General features: G+C 50.0%; 1 protein-coding gene across 2 annotated transcripts in view; it reads right to left on the reverse strand.

Moving 5' to 3' along the window:
* Nucleotides 1-21854, reverse strand: part of ltbp3 (latent transforming growth factor beta binding protein 3) — a 258409-nt gene extending 236555 nt beyond the window's left edge. Inside the window, exon 1 of one of the 2 annotated variants that reach the window (XM_085976243.1) lies at nucleotides 21194-21854. In XM_085976243.1, the coding sequence (XP_085832369.1) occupies nucleotides 21194-21443 (250 nt within the window). In that variant the 5' untranslated portion in view covers nucleotides 21444-21854. The remainder of the gene's footprint in view (nucleotides 1-21193) is intronic. The other variant, XM_085976241.1, reaches the window with a different exon arrangement.
* Between the last annotated feature and the right edge of the window lie 978 nt (nucleotides 21855-22832).

Here is a 22832-nt window from a genome sequence, read left to right on the forward strand (position 1 = left end):
AATGAGAGTGGATCTTATTGAAACTTATAAAATTCTAACAGGCCTGGACAGACTAGATGCAGGAAGGATGTTCCCGATGGCCGGGGAGTCCAGAACCAGGGGTCACAGTCTAAGGATGAGGGGTAAGCCATTTAGGACTGAGATGAGGAGGAATTTCTTCACCCAGAGAGTGGTGAACCTGTGGAATTCTCTACCACAGAAGGCAGTGGAGGCCAATTCATTAAATATATTCAAGAAGGAGTTAGATATATTTCTTAAAGCTAAAGGGATCAAGGGAGAAAGCAGGGACAGGGTACTGAATTTGGATGATCAGCCATGATCTCATTGAATGGCGGCACAGGCTCGAGGGGCCGAATGGCCTACTCCTGCTCCTATCTTCTATGTTTCTATGTAAAACAATATAAACACATCAAAGCACATTGTTGGGTTGCTCGTGCACAACGGAACTAAGACAGTGTTAAAGAGAGAGCTCGTCTAACTTCAAAACGAGACTGTGACCAAAAGCCTTGCAATGAGGAGAGTGCCTCTTTAAATAGCATTTAATTCTAAAAAAAATAAACCAGCAATTTAAAAATCCAAGCCTAGCCTCACTTAAGGGATTATCAGCCACATAAAATGTTTATGAAGATGTGAGGCTGTGACTAACACTTGCACTCAATGCCCAGGAGGTGTTGCTTTTGGCTGTGGGCTACTGTGTCATGTGACACTTATTTATTTGTCGAATTCTTCAGCAGTTTCGAGTGTCTGTCCTGTGCCTTCTGATCCTGATTCAACAGAGCAGCTTACATCGAGAGATTAACAGACAGCGCGGCTTTGTTCATTTGGCGCCTTTCTGATTCACTCTCCCCATCCTCTACTTGAAGGCACCAAAACCCCCGGCCGGGACTCTCTGGTGCCGTGTCCAAGGAGACGTTCGTCAGATGCAAGACTAGACAGCGAGCGTCAGCAGGCTGTTTGATCGTGGAGAGCACTGCAGCCGAGCCAGGTCTTGATGCTCCCTTACACACACAACACACACACACACACGGAGTGGGGGTGGGGGCATTGGAGATTGAGCAGGAGCGGGAACCGTGGTTGATTTTTTTTCCTACCCCTGTCCCAGAGACACCAGGGCTCAATTGTGACTCCAGCTGTGTTCAGCTAAGTCAGCACAGAGCTGGGATTGCACCTGGGACTTTCCTAGTCTGCACGGCGCGCGGTACCAGAACAGATGTTGTGTTTGTCAAATAGGCAGGGGAGCTTTTCAATGGGCCTGGGTGGAAAGCGGGAAGCTCTTTGGGACTCGTCCCTGGGACAAGGCACCACCGGCGATCTCCCTGATCAGTGTGCCACCCGAAGGATGGTAAGAGAACTGGTAAGGTGCCTTCAACTGAGGGCGAGTCATCAAAGAGTGCTGTGAGTTTGGGTAAGTGTGAGTTGGGGTGTTAGGTGCTCTTTTCAAACTTTAACTCTCTGGGTTGCAGTTAATAAGGCCTTTCTGGTGCAGAGTGACTGTTGGTAAACCATTTAACTGGTGTAACTAGAGGGATTGATTTAATTTAAATCCAATTAATTAAAGGGGATACTAGCATCTAAAATTGGGCAGAGGGTGTCCATAACTAACAATAAAAAATTTAATTAATTACATAGAATGGAGTAGGTGATGTGTTACTGTTGCGAGATGTGGGAGCCGGTGAACCCCATTGAGGCTCACGGTGATTACGTCTGTGACAAGTGTCTGCTGCTACAGGAACTCCAGCTCCGTGTTGATGAGCTGGAGTCTGAGCTTCAGACACTGCGACACATCAGGGAGGGGGAGAAGTACCTGGACTCTGTGTATCAGGAGGTGGTGACACCTATGAAGTTAATTAATTCAGATGTAGCCCATGGTCAGGGACAGGACGGTGTGACTACGAGTGAGGCAGGTACGGGGATCCAGGAGGTAGAGCTGGAGGAGCCGCAGCCCTTGCTCTTGTCCAACAGGTTCGAGGTTCTTACTCCCTGTGGGGACAGGAGCAGGGACTGCAGGGAGGATGAGCAACCTGGCCACAGCACCGTGGAACAGGGGGCCATTCAAGAGGGGGGAGTAAATAGAAATGTTGTAGTGGTAGGGGATAGTATTATTAGGGGGATAGATAGAGTTCTCTGCAGCCGAGAGCGAGAGTCCGAAGGCTGTGTTGCCTACCCGGTGCCAGGGTTAAGGACATCTCCTCTGGGCTGGAAAGAAACTTGCAGTGGGAGGGGGTGGATCCAGTTGTCGTGGTCCATGTTGGTACAAACGACGTAGATAGGACTAGGAAGCCGGTTCTGTTAAAGGAGTATGAGCAGCTAGGGGTCAAATTAAAAAACAGAACCTCAAGGGTAATAATCTCTGGATTATTACCTGAGCCACGAGCGAATTTGGCTAGGACAAATAAAATTAGAGAGTTAAATGCGTGGCTCAAAGACTTGTGTGGGAGAAATGGGTTTTGCTTCCTGGAACACTGGCACCAGTACTGGGGCAGGAGGGAGCTGTTCCGTTGGGACGGGCTTCACTTGGCCAGTGCTGGGACTAGAGTCCTGGCGGATCATATAACTAGGGCTGTAGAGAGGGCTTTAAACTAACTAGTGGGGGGGGGAGGTTCCTAGAGAGCAAATAATAAAAATGACAACAGAGAAGGTCATAGACTTAGGTAGCAGTGGGAAAATTAAAAACCAGAGCATGTCAGGAAGGGGCAGAAGGTATGGAGTAAAAGGTAAAGTAATAAAAAGGGCAAAAGCAGGAACTAAGTGTCACAAAACATATTTGAAAGTTCTCTATCTGAATGCACGTAGCATTCGTAACAAAATAGACGAGTTAATGGCACAAATAACTACATATGGGTATGATCTTGTGGCCATTACAGAAACATGGCTGCAGGGTGACAATGCCTGGGAATTAAACATACCAGGTTATTTAACGATCAGGAAGGACAGGCAGGAAGGAAGGGGAGGTGGGGTGGCTATGTTAATAAAGGAAGGAATCACTGTAATACAGAGAAATAATATTAGGTCAAAAGATCAGGATAATGAAACAGTTTGGGTGGAGGTAAGGAATAATAAGGGGAAAAAAACACTAGTGGGCGTAGTCTATAGGCCTCCGAACAGTGGCAACTCTGTTGGACGGAGTATCAATCAGGAAATAGTTGAGGCTTGTAATAAGGGAACATCTATAATTATGGGGGATTTTAACTATCATATTAATTGGACAAATCAAATTGGGCAGGGCTGCCTTGAGGATGAGCTCATTGAGTGTATTAGGGATGGGTTTCTTGAGCAGTATGTAACTGAACCGACCAGGGGGCAAGCAACCTTAGATCTGGTCCTGTGTAACGAGACAGGATTAATTAAAAATGTCCTAGTAAAGGATCCCCTTGGAATGAGTGACCATAACATGGTTGAATTCCATATTCAATTAGAGGGTGAGAAGGTTGGATCTCAAACAAGCGTGCTAAGCTTGAATAAAGGAGACTATGAAGGTATGAGAGCGGAATTGAGTAGAGTGGATTGGGAAAATAGATTAAAGAGTAAGACGATACATGATCAGTGGTGTACATTTAAGGAGTTACTTTACAACTTCCAAAAAATATATATTCCACTGAGAAGAAAAGGGTGTAAAAGAAAAGACAGCCATCCGTGGCTAAGTAAAGAAATTAAGGATAGTATTCGACTAAAAACAAGGGCATATAAGGTAGCCAAATCTAGTGGGAGGATAGAGGATTGGGAAAACTTTAAAAGACAGCAAAAAATAACAAAAAGATTGATTAAGAAAGGGAAGATAGATTATGAAAGTAAATTAGCAAAAAAAATAAAAACAGGTAGTAAGAGTTTTTATAGTTATATAAAAAGAAAAAGGGTGGCTAAAGTAAATGTTGGTCCCTTAGAGGATGAGACCGGGAAATTAATAATGGGAAATATGGAGATGGCAAAAACACTGAATGAATATTTTGTATCAGTCTTTACAGTAGAGGACACTAAGAATATCCCAACACTGGACAAACAGGGGGCTATAGGGGGGGAGGAGCTAAACACGATCAAAATCACTAAGGAAGTGGTACTCGGTAAAATAATGGGACTCAAGGCGGATAAATCACCTGGACCTGATGGCTTACATCCTAGGGTCTTGAGGGAAGTGGCGGTAGGGATTGTGGATGCATTGGTAATAATTTTCCAAAACTCCCTGGACTCAGCAAATGTCCCGGCAGACTGGAAAACTGCTAATGTAACACCCTTATTTAAAAAGGGCAGTAGACAGAAGGCTGGAAACTATAGACCGGTTAGCCTAACATCTGTGGTAGGTAAAATTTTGGAGTCCATTATTAAGGAGACAGTAACAGGACATTTGGATAATCATAATTTAATAGGACAAAGTCAGCATGGTTTTATGAAGGGGAAGTCATGTTTGACAAATTTGCTGGAGTTCTTTGAGGAAGTAACATATAGGGTGGATAAAGGGGAACCAGTGGACGTAGTGTATTTAGACTTCCAAAAGGCATTTGACAAGGTGCCACACAAAAGATTATTGCTTAAGATAAAAAATCACGGGATTGGGGGTAATATTCTGGCATGGATAGAGGATTGGCTATCTAACAGAAGGCAGAGAGTTGGGATAAATGGTTCATTCTCAGACTGGCAATCAGTAACTAGTGGTGTTCCGCAGGGGTCAGTGCTGGGTCCCCAACTCTTTACAATTTATATTAACGATTTGGAGGAGGGGACCGAGTGTAACATATCAAAGTTTGCAGATGATACTAAGATGGGAGGGAAAGTAGTGAGTGAGGAGGACATAAAAAACCTGCAAGGGGACATAGACAGGCTAAGTAAGTGGGCAGAGATTTGGCAGATGGAATACAATACTGGAAAGTGTGAGGTTATGCACTTTGGCAGGAAAAATCGTAAGTATTGAAGTACAAAGGGATCTGGGGGTCCTGGTGCACGAAACTCAAAAGGTTAGTATGCAGGTGCAGCAAGTGATTAAGAAGGCCAATGGAATGTTGGCTTTCATTGCTAGGGGGATAGAATATAAAAATAGGGAGGTATTGCTTCAGTTGTACAAGGTATTGGTGAGACCGCACCTGGGATACTGCATACAGTTTTGGTGTCCATACTTAAGAAAAGACATACTTGCTCTCGAGTCAGTACAAAGAAGGTTCACTCGGTTAATCCCGGGGATGAGGGGATGGACATATGAGGAGAGGTTGAGTAGTTGGGACTCTACTCATTGGAGTTCAGAAGAATGAGAGGCGATCTTATTGAAACATATAAAATTGTGAAGGGGTTGGATCGGGTGGATGCGGGGAGGATGTTCCCGATGATGGATGAAACTAGAACTAGGGGGCATAGTCTTAGAATAAGGGGCTGCTCTTTCAAAACTGAGATGAGGAGGAACTACTTCACTCAGAGGGTGGTAGGTCCATGGAATATGCTGCCCCAAAAAGCTGTAGAAGCTACATCATTACATAAATTTATAAACAGAAATAGACAGTTTCCTAGAAGTAAAGGGAATTAAGGGTTACGGGGAGCGGGCAGGAATTTGGACATGAGTCTAGGTTCGGATCGGACATGGTCCTGTGGGTAGCGGAGCAGGCCCAGGGGCCGTGTAGCCTGATCCTGCTCCTATTTCGTGTGTCTAATTCTGTTAGATTCAGGAGATGGTTCTGTGATAGTAGATTGGCGGTTAGGATCAGATCAGCCATGATCTTATTGAATGGCGGAGCAGGCTCGAGGGGCCGATTGGCCTACTCCTGCTCCTATTTCTTATGTTCTTATGTTCACATGTTTCGGTGATTACGGCCAGCTCTGGGATCCCACAGCCCCTCTGTTATTCTACCCAACATCACCAAGGCAGGCGAACAGCTCATTCCTCTCATTACAACAGCAAAATACTGCGGATGCTGGAAATCTGAAATAACAACAGCAAATGCAGGAAGCGCTCAGCAGGCCAGGCAGAACCGTGGCGAGAGAAACAAGAGTTAACGTTTCCAGGTCGGTGACCCTTCGGTCAGTGGTGCCTTGTCCAAGGGACGAGTCCCGAAGTGCCTCCCGCTTTCTAGCCAGGCCCGTTGAGAAGCTCCCCGCCTATTAGACAAACACAACATCTGCACGCCGTGCAGACTAGGAAAGTCCCATTCCTCGCATCGCCTGTTTGTGGTACCTTGCCGTATTTGCCTAATAACAACAGAGACTACACTTCAAAAGTAGTTCACTGGCTGTCGTGCAACAACAACAACAACTTGCATTTATATAGCGCCCTTAACGTAGCTTCACAGGAGCGATTATCAGACAAAAAATTTGACGCCGAGCCACGTGAGGAGATATTAGGGACAGGTGACCAAAAGCTTGGTCAAAGAGATCGGTTTTAAGGAGCGTCTTAAAGGAGGAGAGAGAGAGGCGGAGAGGTTTAGGGAGGGAATTCCCGGGCTCAGGGCCCAGGCGGCTGAAGGCACGGCCGCCAATGGTGGAGCGATTAATATCGGGGGGTGAGCAAGAGGCCAGAATTGGAGGAGCGCAGAGATCTCGGAGGGTTGTCGGGGCTGGAGGAGGTTACAGAGATAGACGGGGGCGCAAAGCCGTGGAGGGATTTGAAAACGAGGATGAGAATTTTAAAATTGAGGGTTTTTGGGATGTCCCAAGGACATGAAAGGCGCTGTAGAAATGCAATTTCTTTCTCTCTCACAGCAAGGAAAATGTACTTGCGTCAAATTGTGGCAATCCTGCTGAAGCTACTAAAGCGGTACGGCCAGCGGACGTGCCTACAACATTAGAGAAGTCCGAAGCCAGCACTGGTGAGCGGGAGACTTGCAAGGAGAGCAAGGCCCAAACTGAAGCAGCAGCTCTTCCTCCTGCCCGCCACTTCCAGGTTTACAGTGAAGCCTCTCCCCCAGCAGTTTTGTGCACCTTAAGTTCTTAAACTAATTACCCATCAATTGTGTGTCAGCTGTGGCTCAGTGGGTAGCATCCTCGTCTTTGAGTCAGGAGCCTATTCCGCACGTTGATCACTTTTTGCGCGAAGGAGAATTTCCCAATTCCCGCACTGGATTGAACCGTACTCTACTTTCTGATGCACCGCCTCTTCTCTTCGAACTCGATGGTGTCTTACACCATCGAGAGCCTTGACCCTTCACCTAGGTGTCCTTCTCAACCAATACAAGGGTTTGATCCATTTCCACGTAGATTGAGTGGCTGATTTCAGTCACACCATCCGCGATGGTTGACAGGCAGAAGCTGAAGGTCAGAGGTCGCTGAGGCCTCCACCACTTCCGTCGCCCACCTTCCCAATGTAGGACTGACATCTTTTACCACCGCCACCCCCCCACCCCCCCAAAGTCCAAAACTATGCACGAAATTCATAAAAGTTAACATGCAGGTACAGCAAGCAATTAGGAAATGTATGTTAACCTTTATTACAAAAGGACTGGAGTATAAGAGTAAAGATGTCTTACTACAATTATATAGGGCCTTGGTGAGACCACACCTGGAGTACTGTGCACAGTTTTGGTCTCCTTCACCAAGGAAGGATATACTTGTCATAGAGAGAGTGTAACGAAGGTTCACCAGACTGGTTCCTGGGATGGGGGATTGTCCTATGAGGGGAGATTGAGCAGACTCGGCCTGTATTCTCTAGAGTTTAGAATAATGAGAGATGATCTCATTGAAACAGACAAAATTCTTACAGGGCTTGACAGGGTAGATGCAGGATGTTTCCCCGGGCTGGGGAGTCTAGAACCAGGGGGCACAATCTCAGAATAAGGGGTCAGCCATTTAGGACTGAGATTTCTTCACTCAAAGGGTGGTGAATCGTTGGAATTCTCTACCCTAGAGGGCTGTGGCTGTTCAGTCGTTGAGTATATTCAAGACAGAGATCGATAGATTTTTGGATCCTAAGGGAATCAAGGGATATGGGGATATTGGGGAATGGTGGAGTTGAGGTTGAAGATCAGCCATGATCTTACTGAATGGGCCTAATGGCTGACTCCTGCTCCTATTTCTTATGTTCTTATATTAAGAGATTCGGTAGGGGGTGGGATTATTGCTGATGGTCTGATGTTTTAATTAATGATGAAAGTTCACGGAAAACCTCTACAACTGAAACGCGGAGAAAAGTTTTGTTTTTTAAAAAAAAAAGACATTTGGTACTTATTTTAGAAATTTTCAGACACATCACTCAGAACAAAACCAGATTATCGGGTTAGGAACCTGCCTACTCTCTGGCTGTAGCGTGGGATCAGGCTGTGGAATGGTACATGACACAGGGTGGGAAAGTAGAACAAGAAATGGAACAAAAAAAAATGGATAATTATAGCATTTATCCTGCTTAGGACAATGAGACTGAAATTTTATATTTTGAGGCCTTGAGAAAGGCCCCAAGCCTTAGGGCAGCTTTCCCACAACCGAATAGTCTGGTTGAGAGCCAGATTATTCAGTCGCATTTCATTACTAGGCTAATGGCAATTATTAAACCTTTGGCTTCATCACATTCCGAGGCTCCTTTTGCAGACTACGACCAAGACTTGCCAGTTTTTTCTCCTGAAGTCCCCAGTTCTCACTGGGATACGGGTCCCACAGGTGACGCCCGCCCTCTGGTATATCACGCAAGTGGCCTTTCTACACGTGTAAAACCCTAGATGACATATATTTCCAACAGATGCTCAACTGAGCACCATAATCCAGGCCGCCGCGCCCAGTGCAGCGCTGAGGGAGCGCCGCACTGTCGGAGATGCCGTCTTTCGGATGAGACGTTAAACCGAGGCCCCCGTCTGCTCTCTCAGGTGGACGTAAAGGATCCCATGGCACGATTTTGAAGAAGAGCAAGGAGGGTTCTCCCAGCTGTCCTGGGGCCAATATTTATCCCTCAACCAACATCATTAAAAAAACAGATTATCTGGTCTTTGTTTTGTTGCTGTCTGTGGCAGCTTGCTGTGCGCAAATTGGCTGCCGCGTTTCCTACATTCTAACCGTGGCTACACTTCAAAAAGTACTTCATTGGTTGTAAAGCGCTTTGGGACATCCTGAGGTTGTGAAAGGCACTGGAGAAATGCAAGGCTTTTCTTTCTTATTTTTTTTCTGTAATAAAATGTTGGTAGGCGACTGGACTGTGGAGGACATCACTGCACAGTCTGATCCCACCCTCATCTGACATAAACACACACACACACACATTTTCCAGCAGGGTTCATTGGCTAGCTTTCAGGAGCAGGACCTGATTTAAAAAGACCACTGAGCACTTGGTTTGAGTATAAAACAAGGCTTTAATCAACTGTTTCACAACCATGAGATTCTAGTTACATCACTAGTTCCTGGTTACAGAAACATCCTGAGCAAGCTGGGCCCACGCCCGAGTATTTATACTCCTTGGACGGCACCACCAGCTGGCCGCCCAGTGTTACTTCATTAGTCATGATAAGATTCAATGGCAGGACCCGTGGCTGATTTTTCCCCTGCCTAACTGAAGGGTAATCGTGGCGCCCCAGATAGGATTAGCTAACTGAACGCAGACCAGGGCTTGGACACGGAACCTTCCTGCTCCTACTGCATTAGGGGTCATAGAGTCATAACGGCACAGAAGGAGGCCATTCGGCCCATCGAGTCCGCGCGGCTCTGTGTAGAGCAATCCAGTCAGGCCCATTCCCCCGCTCTATCCCCGTAGCCCTGCAGGTTTATTTCCCCCAAGTGCCTATCCAGTCTCCCCTTGAAAACATTGAGTGTCTCCACTTCCACCACTTCCGTCGGCAGCGAGTTCCAGGTCCTCACCACTCGCTGCGTAAAAAAGTTTTCCCTCAAATCCCCCCCCTGTATCTCTTGCCCAAAACCTTGAATCTGTGTCCCCTAGTCCTTGTACCATCAGCTAGTGGGAACAGCCTTTCCCCGTCTAGCCTATCCAAACCCGTCATAATCTTGTACACCTCTATCAAATCACCCCTCAACCTCCTTTGCTCTAATGAAAACAAATCCAGCTTCTCCAACCTGTCCTTGTAGCTAAGATCCCCCATCCCCGGAACCAATCTGGTAAATCTCCTCTGCACCCTCTCGAGGGCCTTCACATCCTTCCTAAAGTGTGGTGACCAGAACTGGATGCAATACTCCAGTTGTGTTAATAATGCACCGGAGGCAAACTGTACCAGGAGCATACCGCACCGGGAGCGTACTGTACCTTGTGTTAGGAAATCGCAGCCAATTAATTGGGAACTTTTAGAGAGCTATCTTCCTTAGTGCTTTCTACTGCATCGTCACTTTGAATAGCAGAAGCTTTTCTGATGTGTTAATGGTTTGGCTTTGGTGAACAAATCCGCGACCTCCACCACCTAGAAGGGCGAGGGCAGCAGGAGCATGGGAACACCACCACCTCCAAGTTGCCCTCCAAGTCACACACGCCACCCTGGCTTGGAAATATACCGGCCGTTGATTCATCGTCGCTGGGTCAAAATCCTGGAACTCCCTCCCTAACAGCACCTTCACCACATGGACTGCAGCGGTTCAAGAAGGGGGCTCACCACCATCTTCTCGAGGGCGATTAGGGATGGGCAATAAATGCTGGGCCTTGCCAGCGACGCCCACATCCCATAAATGAATATAAAAAAAACAGGAGTTTTGTGCTACCGATGGCTCGTTGGGTTTACGCGAAACCCCTTGGTATGTTCCTGAGCCATACACACCAGGAGGCCATGGGTGCAAGCCCTGGTCAGTGCTGAGTTAGCAGATTTCAGTGGGGAGACTTCAACTGGCCTCAGAAAAGAAATGAAAGACTTGCATTTCTCCAGCGCCTTTCCCCACCTCAGGACGTCCCAAAGCGCTTTACAGCCAATTAAGTACTTTTTGAAGTGTGGTCACTGTTGTAATGTAGGAAGCGCAGCGGCCAATTTACACACAGCAAGCTCCCACAAACAGCAATGTGCTAATGATCTGATAATCTGTTTTAGTGATGTGGTTGAGGGATAAATATCGGCCCAGGACACCGGGGAGAACTCCCCTGCTCTTCTTCGAAATAGTGCAGTGGGATCTTTTACATCCACCTGAGAGAGCAGAGGGCATCTCAGTTTAACGACTCATCCCAAAAGATGGCACCTCCGACAGTGCAGCGTTCCTCAGGACTGCCCCTCTGACAGTGCGGCGCTCCCTCAGTACTACCCCTCCGACAGTGCGGCGCTCCCTCAGTACTGCCCCTCCGACAGTGCGGCGCTCCCTCAGTACTGCCCCTCCGACAGTGCGGCGCTCCCTCAGTACTACCCCTCCGACAGTGCGGCGCTTCCTCAGTACTGCCCCTCCGACATTGCAGTGCTCCCTCAGTACTGCCTCTCCGACAGTGCGGCGCTCCCTCAGTACTGCCCCTCCGACAGTGCGGCGCTCCCTCAGCACTGCACTGGGAGTGTCAGCCTGGATTATGGGCTCAAGTCTCTGGAGTGGGACTCGAACCCACGACCTTCTAAACTAGGGAGAGAGAGAGAAAGAAAGTCAGCGGGGGTTCAGCTCCTGATCGTTACACAGTGACTCCTGCTGGGAAACCAAGTGTGCGGCTCAGTTTCAGCTGCGCTGCCCTCCACGGTTGACAAGCCCGTCGACACTCACGGCCCATGCGTTCACGTGGGATAATTCCGATTTGAGTGAGGCACTGGGAGGATAGAGAAACCATACCCCAGAAAAAAGTCGGCACTTTCAGGAGGGGGTGAGAGTGGGGGGTGCTGGGTGGGGGGGCGGGGGGGCAGGGGGAAGCGAGGGGGAGAGGGAGGTTAGAAACTCGGGTGGATGGGAAGAAAACATCAGGAGAAAATGAAACGCATTGTAAGGAAGGCAATGATGTGTAAATTGCACTGTAAAAGGTGTCTCCCAGACAGCGATATATTGCACTAAATGAGGCAGACCTTGGGTGCTATTGATGAGGGCAGATTTGCACAAACATAATTATATAAGTTATTATAAATCTTGTGTACACAGACACAGTTCCGGTTGTCATGATTTTTGGTCGCACTTTGTATCAACATTGAGAATGGATTTTTCACATGTAAACAGCTGCCTGTAACAATGTAGTTGCAGTCTCTGGCCAGTAGGTGGAACTGCGGAGTGAGCTTCTACGCTCTCAACTAGCTTGGCCATCTTGTATACAAGAAAAAGACTTCAGTTCGTCAACTGACCACGCACTAGCGTTCATTTAACAAAAAATAATTTTATAAGTTAATTTCAAAGACTGGGCTCGGTCTAAATCTTTCCTCTGAGTCAGAAGGTTCAAGTCCCACATCAGGACCCCGAATCTAAACAGACTGCAGTGCTGAGGGAGTGCTGTGTTGTCAGGGGTGCCGTCTTTCAGATGGGACAGTGAACTGAGGATGTTAAAGATCACATGGCACTATGTAAAGAGGGCAGAGTCCTGGATAACATTGCCCACTCAAGCACTGGCCCCAGAAATAGATGAACTGGTCATTTTTCTCTCTCTGGATGCTGCCAGTACAGAATGGCTGCCTCAATTATCCACATATAATTATAGACACAACCCCTCAAAAAGTGATTCCTTCTGCCAAGTGCTTTGAGAGATTTATTTACACAAGTCCTTTCTTTCCCTTTTTCTTTTAGAAATACAGCTGCCAAGTTTATTAAAAGTGGGATTCAGCAGATTACTCTCCCCCCTCTCCCCCCGTCCGTGCGAATCCCGACACAATTACTACGAAGTGTCCCGTGCCCCGATTCTTGAATCTACAACTCCGATGGCCAGGAGCTGAGTGGGACCCAGGCGGATTCAGAATCCACTCACTGACTTGTAAAATTATATTTAAATAAAAAATACCCACAGCGTAATGACTTAAAATAAAAATGACATGCTGTTAATTTTTTTTAAAAGTCTTACAACAACTCTATTGAGTAGTTGTGTGTTCATCAAAGTGAAGGACATCAGAAAATGGAACACTTTCCATTTCAGGCACCCAGTGTCAGCAAACACTCCCCAGGCAGGTACAGCACTGGTTAGATACAGAGTAAAGCTCCCTCTACACTGTCCCATCAAACACTCCCAGGGCAGGTACAGCACTGGTTAGATACAGAGTAAAGCTCCCTCTACACTGTCCCCATCAAACACTCCCAGGGCAGGTACAGCACGGGTTAGATACAGAGTAAAGCTCCCTCTACACTGTCCCATCAAACACTCCCAGGGCAGGTACAGCACAGGTTAGATACAGAGTAAAGCTCCCTCTACACTGTCCCCATCAAACACTCCCAGGGCAGGTACAGCACGGGTTAGATACAGAGTAAAGCTCCCTCTACACTGTCCCATCAAACACTCCCAGGGCAGGTACAGCACGGGTTAGATACAGAGTAAAGCTCCCTCTACACTGTCCCATCAAACACTCCCAGGGCAGGTACAGCACGGGTTAGATACAGAGTAAAGCTCCCTCTACACTGTCCCGTCAAACACTCCCAGGGCAGGTACAGCACGGGTTAGATACAGAGTAAAGCTCCCTCTACACTGTCCCATCAAACACTCCCAGGGCAGGTACAGCACGGGTTAGATACAGAGTAAAGCTCCCTCTACACTGTCCCATCAAACACTTCCAGGGCAGGTACAGCACAGGTTAGATACAGAGTAAAGCTCCCTCTACACTGTCCCCATCAAACACTCCCAGGTCAGGTACAGCACGGGTTAGATACAGAGTAAAGCTCCCTCTACACTGTCCCATCAAACACTCCCAGGGCAGGTACAGCACGGGTTAGATACAGAGTAAAGCTCCCTCTACACTGTCCCATCAAACACTCCCAGGGCAGGTACAGCACGGGTTAGATACAGAGTAAAGCTCCCTCTACACTGTCCCGTCAAACACTCCCAGGGCAGGTACAGCACGGGTTAGATACAGAGTAAAGCTCCCTCTACACTGTCCCATCAAACACTCCCAGGGCAGGTACAGCACGGGTTAGATACAGAGTAAAGCTCCCTCTACACTGTCACGTCAAACACTTCCAGGGCAGGTACAGCACGGGTTAGATATAGAGTAAAGCTCCCTCTACACTGTCCCATCAAACACTCCCAGGGCAGGTACAGCACGGGTTAGATACAGAGTAAAGCTCCCTCTACACTGTCCCATCAAACACTCCCAGGGCAGGTACAGCACGGGTTAGATACAGAGTAAAGCTCCCTCTACACTGTCCCATCAAACACTCCCAGGGCAGGTACAACACGGGTTAGATACAGAGTAAAGCTCCCTCTACACTGTCCCATCAAACACTCCCAGGGCAGGTACAGCACGGGTTAGATACAGAGTAAAGCTCCCTCTACACTGTCCCATCAAACACTCCCAGGGCAGGTACAGCACAGGTTAGATACAGAGTAAAGCTCCCTCTACACTGTCCCATCAAACACTCCCAGGGCAGATACGGCACGGGTTAGATACAGAGTAAAGTGGGTTATTCCACATTTCGAATATTGTGTCCAGTTTTGGGTGCCCTACTTTAGGAATGCTATCAAGACCATGTTGAGGTTGCAGAGGAGATTTACTAGGATGGTACCAGGGATAAGAAAAGCGTAAAGAAACTGGAGCCCTTTTCACCAGAGCAGAGAAGGTTAAGAGGAGAACTGTTGGAAGTGTTCAGAATTGTGAGTGGCGTTGACAAGGTAAATTGGGAAAAGCTCTTTCCACTAGTCAGTAGCTAGAGAGTATAAATCTGAGATGACCACCAAAAGATCAAAGGAAGAGATTGGGAGAATTTAGGTTTTTTTACGTCAAAGGTTTGTTCGGACTTGAAATGCACGACCAGATACAGTGGGGGCACAGAATTCATAAAAGGCCTTAAACTGGAAGTGGACAAATTGTGGAGACGGCAAGGGGGCAAGTCAGGAGTGTGATGGAATACTCTCCACGTGCCTGGATGAGTGCAGCTCCCAACAACACTCAAGAAGCTCGACACCATCCAGGACAAAGCAACCCCGCTTGATCGGCACCCCATCCACCACCTTAAACATTCACTCCCTCCACCACTGGCGCACCGTGGCTGCAGTGTGTACCATCTACAAGATGCACTGCAGCAACTCGCCAAGGCTTCTTCGGCAGCACCTCCCAAACCCGCGACCTCTTCCACCTAGAAGGACAAGGGCAGCAGGCGCATGGGAACACCACCACCTCCAAGTCACACACCACCATCCCGACTTGGAAGTATATCGGCCGTTCCTTCATCATCGCTGGGTCAAAATCCTGCAACTCCCTCCCTAACAGCGCTGTGGGAGCACCTTCACCACACGGACTGCAGCGGTTCAAGAAGGCGGCTCACCACCACCTTCTCAAGGGGCAATTAGAGATGGGCGATAAATGCTGGCCTTGCCAGCGATGCCCAGATCCCATAAGCGAATAATAAAAAAGGGGATGGGACCATGTGGATAGCTCTTTCTAGGAGCTGCTGCAGGAAAAATGAACGGATAGGTCTGCTGTGCCCTAGAATTCTACCATTCTCTGATATGAAACACTGCCACGCAATACAACTGTGGTAAAATTTGAGTTCAATTATAATAAACATACTTTTTGGCGTTTGGTTAATATTTTACAAATCCCCGTACAGCCCCGTGTAAATCTGGAGCCTCCGGATCAACACTGGACAGATGGAGCCACAGAGCCTGAGTCTGGAATTTCTCCAGTCAGGAGGCTGCTGGTTCAAGTCCCATTCCGGAGACTTGAGCACCTAGTCCAGACCGACACTCCAGTACTGAGGGAGTGCTACACTGTCAGAGGGACAGAACTGAGGGAGTGCTACACTGTCAGAGGGGCAGAACTGAGGGAGCGCCGCACTGTCAGAGGGACAGAACTGAGGGAGCGCCGCACTGTCGGAGGGACAGAACTGAGGGAGAGCCGCACTGTCGGAGGGACAGAACTGAGGGAGCGCCGCACTGTCGGAGGGACAGAACTGAGGGAGCGCTGCACTGTCGGAGGGGCAGAACTGAGGGAGAGCTGCACTGTCAGAGGGACAGAACTGAGGGAGCGCCGCACTGTCGGAGGGACAGAACTGAGGGAGCGCCGCACTGTCGGAGGGACAGAACTGAGGGAGAGCCGCACTGTCAGAGGGACAGAACTGAGGGAGCGCCGCACTGTCGGAGGGGCAGAACTGAGGGAGAGCTGCACTGTCAGAGGGACAGAACTGAGGGAGCGCCGCACTGTCGGAGGGACAGAACTGAGGGAGCGCCGCACTGTCGGAGGGACAGAACTGAGGGAGAGCTGCACTGTCAGAGGGACAGAACTGAGGGAGCGCCGCACTGTCGGAGGGACAGAACTGAGGGAGCGCCGCACTGTCGGAGGGACAGAACTGAGGAAGCGCCGCACTGTCGGGAGGCAGTACTGAGGGAGTGCCGCACTGTCGGGAGGCAGTACTGAGGGAGCGCCTCACTGTCGGAGGGGCGGTACTGAGGGAGCGCCGCACTGTCGGGGGGGCAGTACCGAGGGAGCGCCGCACTATCGGAGGGGCGGTACTGAGGGAGCGCCGCACTGTCAGAGGGGCGGTACTGAGGGAGCACCGCACTGTCGGAGGGGCAGTGCTGAGGGAGCGCCGCACTGTCGGAGGGGTGGTACTGAGGGAGCGCCGCACTGTCGGAGGGGCGGTACTGAGGGAGCGCCGCACTGTCGGAGGGGCAGTACTGAGGAAGCGCCGCACTGTCGGAGGGACAGAACTGAGGGAGCGCCGCACTGTCGGAGGGACAGAACTGAGGGAGTGCCGCACTGTCGGGAGGCAGTACTGAGGGAGTGCTACACTGTCAGAGGGACAGAACTGAGGGAGCGCCGCACTGTCGGAGGGACAGAACTGAGGGAGCGCCGCACTGTCGGAGGGACAGAACTGAGGGAGAGCCGCACTGTCAGAGGGACAGAACTGAGGGAGCGCCGCACTGTCGGAGGGACAGAACTGAGGGAGCGCCGCACTGTCGGGAGGCAGTACTGAGGGAGTGCCGCACTGTCGGGAGGCAGTACTGAGGGAGTGCTACACTGTCAGAGGGACAGAACTGAGGGAGCGCCGCACTGTCGGAGGGACAGAACTGAGGGAGCGCCGCACTGTCGGGAGGCAGTACTGAGGGAGTGCCGCACTGTCGGGAGGCAGTACTGAGGGAGTGCTACACTGTCAGAGGGACAGAACTGAGGGAGCGCCGCACTGTCAGAGGGACAGAACTGAGGGAGCGCCGCACTGTCGGAGGGACAGAACTGAGGGAGAGCCGCACTGTCAGAGGGACAGAACTGAGGGAGCGCCGCACTGTCAGAGGGACAGAACTGAGGGAGCGCCGCACTGTCAGAGGGACAGAACTGAGGGAGCGCCGCACTGTCGGAGGGACAGAACTGAGGGAGCGCCGCACTGTCGGAGGGACAGAACTGAGGGAGCGCCGCACTGTCAGAGGGACAGAACTGAGGGAGCGCCGCACTGTCGGAGGGACAGAACTGAGGGAGCGCCGCACTGTCGGAGGGACAGAACTGAGGGAGCGCCGCACTGTCGGAGGGACAGAACTGAGGAAGCGCCGCACTGTCGGGAGGCAGTACTGAGGGAGTGCCGCACTGTCGGGAGGCAGTACTGAGGGAGCGCCTCACTGTCGGAGGGGCGGTACTGAGGGAGCGCCGCACTGTCGGGGGGGCAGTACCGAGGGAGCGCCGCACTGTCGGAGGGGCAGTACCGAGGGAGCGCCGCACTATCGGAGGGGCGGTACTGAGGGAGCGCCGCACTGTCAGAGGGGCGGTACTGAGGGAGCACCGCACTGTCGGAGGGGCAGTGCTGAGGGAGCGCCGCACTGTCGGAGAGGCAGTACTGAGGGAGCGTCGCACTGTCAGAGGGGTGGTACTGAGGGAGCGCCGCACTGTCGGAGGGGCAGTACTGAGGGAGCGCCGCACTGTCGGAGGGGCAGTACTGAGGGAGCGCAGCACTGTCGGAGGGACAGAACTGAGGGAGCGCCGCACTGTCGGAGGGACAGAACTGAGGGAGCGCCGCACTGTCGGAGGGGCAGTACTGAGGGAGCGCCGCACTGTCGGAGGGGCAGTACCAAGGGAGCGCCGCACTGTCGGAGGGGCAGTACTGAGGGAGCGCCGAACTGTCAGAGAGGCAGGACTGAGGGAGCGCTGCACTGTCGGGGGGCAGTACTGAGGGAGCGCCGCACTGTCGGGGGGCAGTACTGAGGGAGCACCGCACTGTCGGAGGGCAGTACTGAGGGAGCGCAGCACTGTTGGAGGGGCTGTACTGAGGGAGCGCCGCACTGTCGGAGGGGCAGTACTGAGGGAGCGCCGCACTGTCGGAGGGGCGGTACTGAGGGAGCGCCGCACTGTCGGAGGGGCAGTACTGAGGGAGCGCCGCACTGTCGCAGGGGCAGCAAAAGATCCCAGGGCACTATTTTGAAGAAGAGGAGCGGACTTCTCCCCGGTGTCCGGGGCAATATTTAATCCCTCAACCAACATCACTAAATAACGGATCAGCTGTTTGTGGGAGCTTGCTGTGCGCAAATTGGCTGCTGCGTTCCCTACATTACAACAGTGACTGCATTTGAAAAAGTACTTCAGTAACTGGGACGTCGTGACAGGCGCTGCAGAAATGCAGGTCTTTCTTCTGTCATCTAAGTAAGTTGCACTCATCACATCAAAACACCTCACAGAATCGCTCAATCACTGTTGACGTTTAGACGTATAAAGTAAGCATTCCACGCAAGGAACACGCCACAATCAGAAGTGAGATGAACTCCCAGTTAATGTGCTTTCTGGGTGATGTTGGTTGAGGGAGGAATGTTGGCCCTTGCTCGTCTTCCAATAGTGGCCGTGTGATCTTCAACAGGCAGACTGGGGGGGGGGGCGGGACTCAGTTTAACATCTCACTTGGCGGGGACGGCACCTCCAGCGAAGCACTGGGAGTGTCAGCTGGCGAGAGTTTCAAACCCACAACTTTCTGAGCCGGAGGCAAGGTGTGTAACTAATTGAGTCAAAATGACACAGGGAGGACGGGAAAGGTTGGTGAGCCACACACAAAAAAAAAACCTACACCCTTCCCCGAGGCCTGTTGAGGCAGGAATCCAGATGACATTGAAGACGACCTGCCCACAGATTAGCGTGGGGATGACTCTCAGTTGCTGAGCAAATTGGTGTCACCAGCCACTTTTTCGCCTCGAGTTTATTCTGATTGGTGCGGGTCGTCGAACCCCTGCAAGCTGATTTGCATCGAGACTTCGCAACGTTTTAAAGTTCCCCAAATCTCCCCCAACCCAAAAAAAATCAACAGAGGTTTAAATCTCTGGCAGGTTGGCGTACGAGAGAATCTCGGCTGCCTCCAATCGCGGTCACTGACACAGCGACAAGACAGACAGGGCCTCACTATAAAGGACACTCTCGGGAGCCACAAGCCTACATTTCATTGCACTGCACTTGTGCACTAACAATGACAATAAAGTTGATTATTATTATTATAGATGCACGGAGAAAGACCGATTGAGCAGCGAGATATTGATTACCTTTCTTACTCTGTGTGAACATAGAAAAATAGAAGATAGGAGCAGGAGTAGGCCATTCGGCCCCTCGAGCCTGCTCCACCATTCAGTGAGATCATGGCTGATCATCCAAATTCAGTACCCTGTCCCTGCCTTCTCCCCATATCCCTTGACCCCTTTAGTAACACAGAATTCTTACCTTCCACCAGGACACACAGACAAGGCTGAGAGGTTCCCACCCCGCAACCCCTTTCCCTCCTCTCCAGGGAGTGTTAACTCTTGACTGGCGGACAGAGTGGCCATCCTTCACTTGGGAGCCCAGATGATCCGACTATTCCACCATGGGGTGCGTCACAGTCAAGCTGAATCTTGTCACAGCTTTCTCATTGGGGGCGGGGGCTGGGGGGGGGTCACTGGTTAGCGATAAGGAGCGGAAAGCCTTTCTGAATCCCCCCAACTTGGGGGGTACTGGGCAGCACCCTCCTACCCCCCCTCCATCCTACCCCCTCCCCCCCCAACAGCGATTAGCTCAGACCTGGGAGACCGACACAGTTTGTGACCACAGCAATAGAGCGATTACAGGTCTGACTCACTCGAAGCCTGGTCTGAAAGTTGCTAAAGCGGCCAGGGCACATTCAGCCTGTATGCAAAAAACTAAACAAACAGGGATACATTGGGACTAAATTGGAGAGCTCTTTCAAAGAGTTGGCACAAGGCACGACGGGCCGAATGGCCTCCTTCTGTGCTGTAAACTTCTAATGAAAAGGGCCATAGTAGATTGCAAAAGCGAGCGATGGGAAGGGGTGCAAATTGAGCCATTTACACTGGTCCCTTTTGCCATAGGAACAGGAGGAGGCCATTCAGCCCCTCCAGCCTGTTCCACCATTCAATGAGATCATGGCTGATCTGTGACCTAACTCCATCTACCCGCCTTTGCCCCACATCCCTTAATACCCTTGGTTAACAAAATCTATCAACCTCTGATTTAAAATTAACAATTGATCTAGCATCGATTGCCGATTGCGGAAGAGAGTTCCAAACTTCTACCACCTGTTGATAAAACACCTCACAATCATTTCAATTCAGAATTGTATGTATAATTTCTGTGTCTTTAGCCTGTCCCAGCTTTTAATTCAATCTCACACAGGGAAAACTCAAACACATTTAAAAAAAATGAAAATTAAGAGCTTATTTTTAACTAGACTGAGAGATGTCACACACACACACAAAATGCAAGAATCATAGAAATTTACAGCACAGGAGGAGGCCATTCGGCCCATCTTGTCTGTGCCGGCCGACAAAGAGCTGTCCGGCCTAATCCCACTTTCCAGCTCTTGGTCCGTAGCCCTGTAGGTTACGGCACTTCAAGTGCAGATCCAAGTACTTTTTAAATGTGATGAGGGTCTCTGCCTCTCCCACCCTTTCAGGCAGTGAGTTCCAGACCCCCACCACCCTCTGGGTGAAAAGAATTCTCCTCAAATCCCCTCTAAATCTCCGACCAATTACTTTAAATCTGTGCCCCCTGGTCTATTGACCCTCTCTGCTAAGGGGAAATAGGTCCTTCCTCTCCACTCTATCTAGGCCCCTCATCATTTTATCCCCCTCAATTAAATCTCCCCTCAGCCTCCTCTGTTCCAAGGAAAACAATCCCAGCCTTTCCCCACCCCCTCTTAGATAGGTTGCAAAGACTTGGTTCTGAATGTGTATGTTATGGAGCGGCTGTTCGACCGGGGGAGGCGCTGTTGTTCTGCGCCAGTGCGCCGCTGAAGGGGTTAAACAGTAACAGACGGGTGGACTTACCCACTCGGAACCCGGAGCCAGTCAGGGTGTCTGCGGCGTGGCCGTTCTCGCTTATCAGGGTGGTGGTGTTGCCTCGCTGACAGCTGTCCTGGCACTGACCCTTCACGCAAGTCCGCTTGCAGATGGTCGGCGTGAAGACCACTTTGAAGCGCCCCTGCGACGGCTCGTTGCCTTGCACCGGCACCGCGGCCAGCCAGGCAAAACCCAGCGACATGCAGAACCACAGAGGCTTGCAATCCACGGAACACATATTAGCATCCCAGCTCAAGAGGCCTGGTACACCCACACCCACTTCTCCCTTTCTCGCTGCGGTCTTAACACAACTCCCAGCGACACTGCACCAGCACCAACAGAATGGCTTGGTTTACTAAACCGTGGGACAGGCTCCAAATCCACATTGGAAAAGGGGGTGTGACCCTGAGATTCAGAACAAAATACACTGTTTAAAAAGAGAGAGAGAGAGAGAATCACAACCTGAGTCACAGCTAGCTAGAAGCAAGATCTGGGAAACTGGGAAGATTCGCAGACCTTTCAGGAGGTTTAGCTTCTTTCAATTTGGCAAGAAAAACAAAAATACTTTTTTTTTAAAGAGAGAGAGAGAGAGAGAGAAAGCCTTGTAGCCGATCCCTAGACGTGATCTGGAATGCTGGCTGTGTTCCAAAGGGCTCGGAAGAGTTGAAGTGGACTGCTGTGTTACTGAAGCTGGAGGCTGCAAAACACCATAAGTCAGCTGTACATGTCAGTCCCTTGCTCAAACTCTCCGAGCTTCCCACTCCAGGCTTCCAGGTCAGGCTTCATCCACAGCGATGAGTTTTACCAGTCAAGATGCAAAGACACACACACACACACACACAGAGCCTTGGGGAGGGGGGCGAGCGGTCCGCTCACTGCCACAGTTGGACATCCTTCGCCAGCCCCTCAATTGCTCATAAACTTACAAGAAGAGGAGGCAATCGCAGCCTGCTGGTTTCTTCACCGATTCGCATTTTTCCTGCAGAGAAAAAAAAATCATTTATGAATTTCATTTATCTATTTTAATAGATTAAAGATCTTTCTGTGAACTTTCCCCCCCGTTATAAATGACTTTATAATGGGGAAAAACTGCCTCTGTAAATTGTCACTCTGTAAATGCACCTCCAGCTGGTGGAGACACTGCAGCGCCACCAGTGGTCAAGAGTGTGCAGTTACAGCGTGACAGTTTACATAGGCAATTTGCCATTATAAAGAAATTTACCATGGGAAATATTTACAGAAAGTATGCTCAGATCTTCAATATATTAATATAGATAAAGGAAATTAACAACAGATTATTTTCTACAGATGGGGAAATAGGGCGAAATATAATAAGGCGCCTCCTTAGTTTGAGGGGGCGCTGCTGCAGTTGCCTTTCTGGTAGTGACACTGGGGCAACCCAGCGTCACCCCTATTGATTTAAAACAGGCAACTGATGCTCATCCTTCTCTGCAAACTCCACTTTTAAAAATAATTGTAGTATAAAAGGACGGAATCTATGTCTTTAAAATGGGGACTGAATTATGTCTGCGTGCCTGAGTCCAATTACCCTCCACCCTTCAACTGAAGACTATACTTGCCCTTGATTCTTCATGCGCACTGCCAGAGGAGGTTGACTAGTATACTG

This window comes from Somniosus microcephalus, unplaced genomic scaffold, assembly GCF_052327205.1.
Source record: "Somniosus microcephalus isolate GS21.2 unplaced genomic scaffold, FLI_Smic_1.0 unresolved_chr2, whole genome shotgun sequence".
NCBI classification, from domain to species: Eukaryota; Metazoa; Chordata; class Chondrichthyes; order Squaliformes; family Somniosidae; genus Somniosus; species Somniosus microcephalus.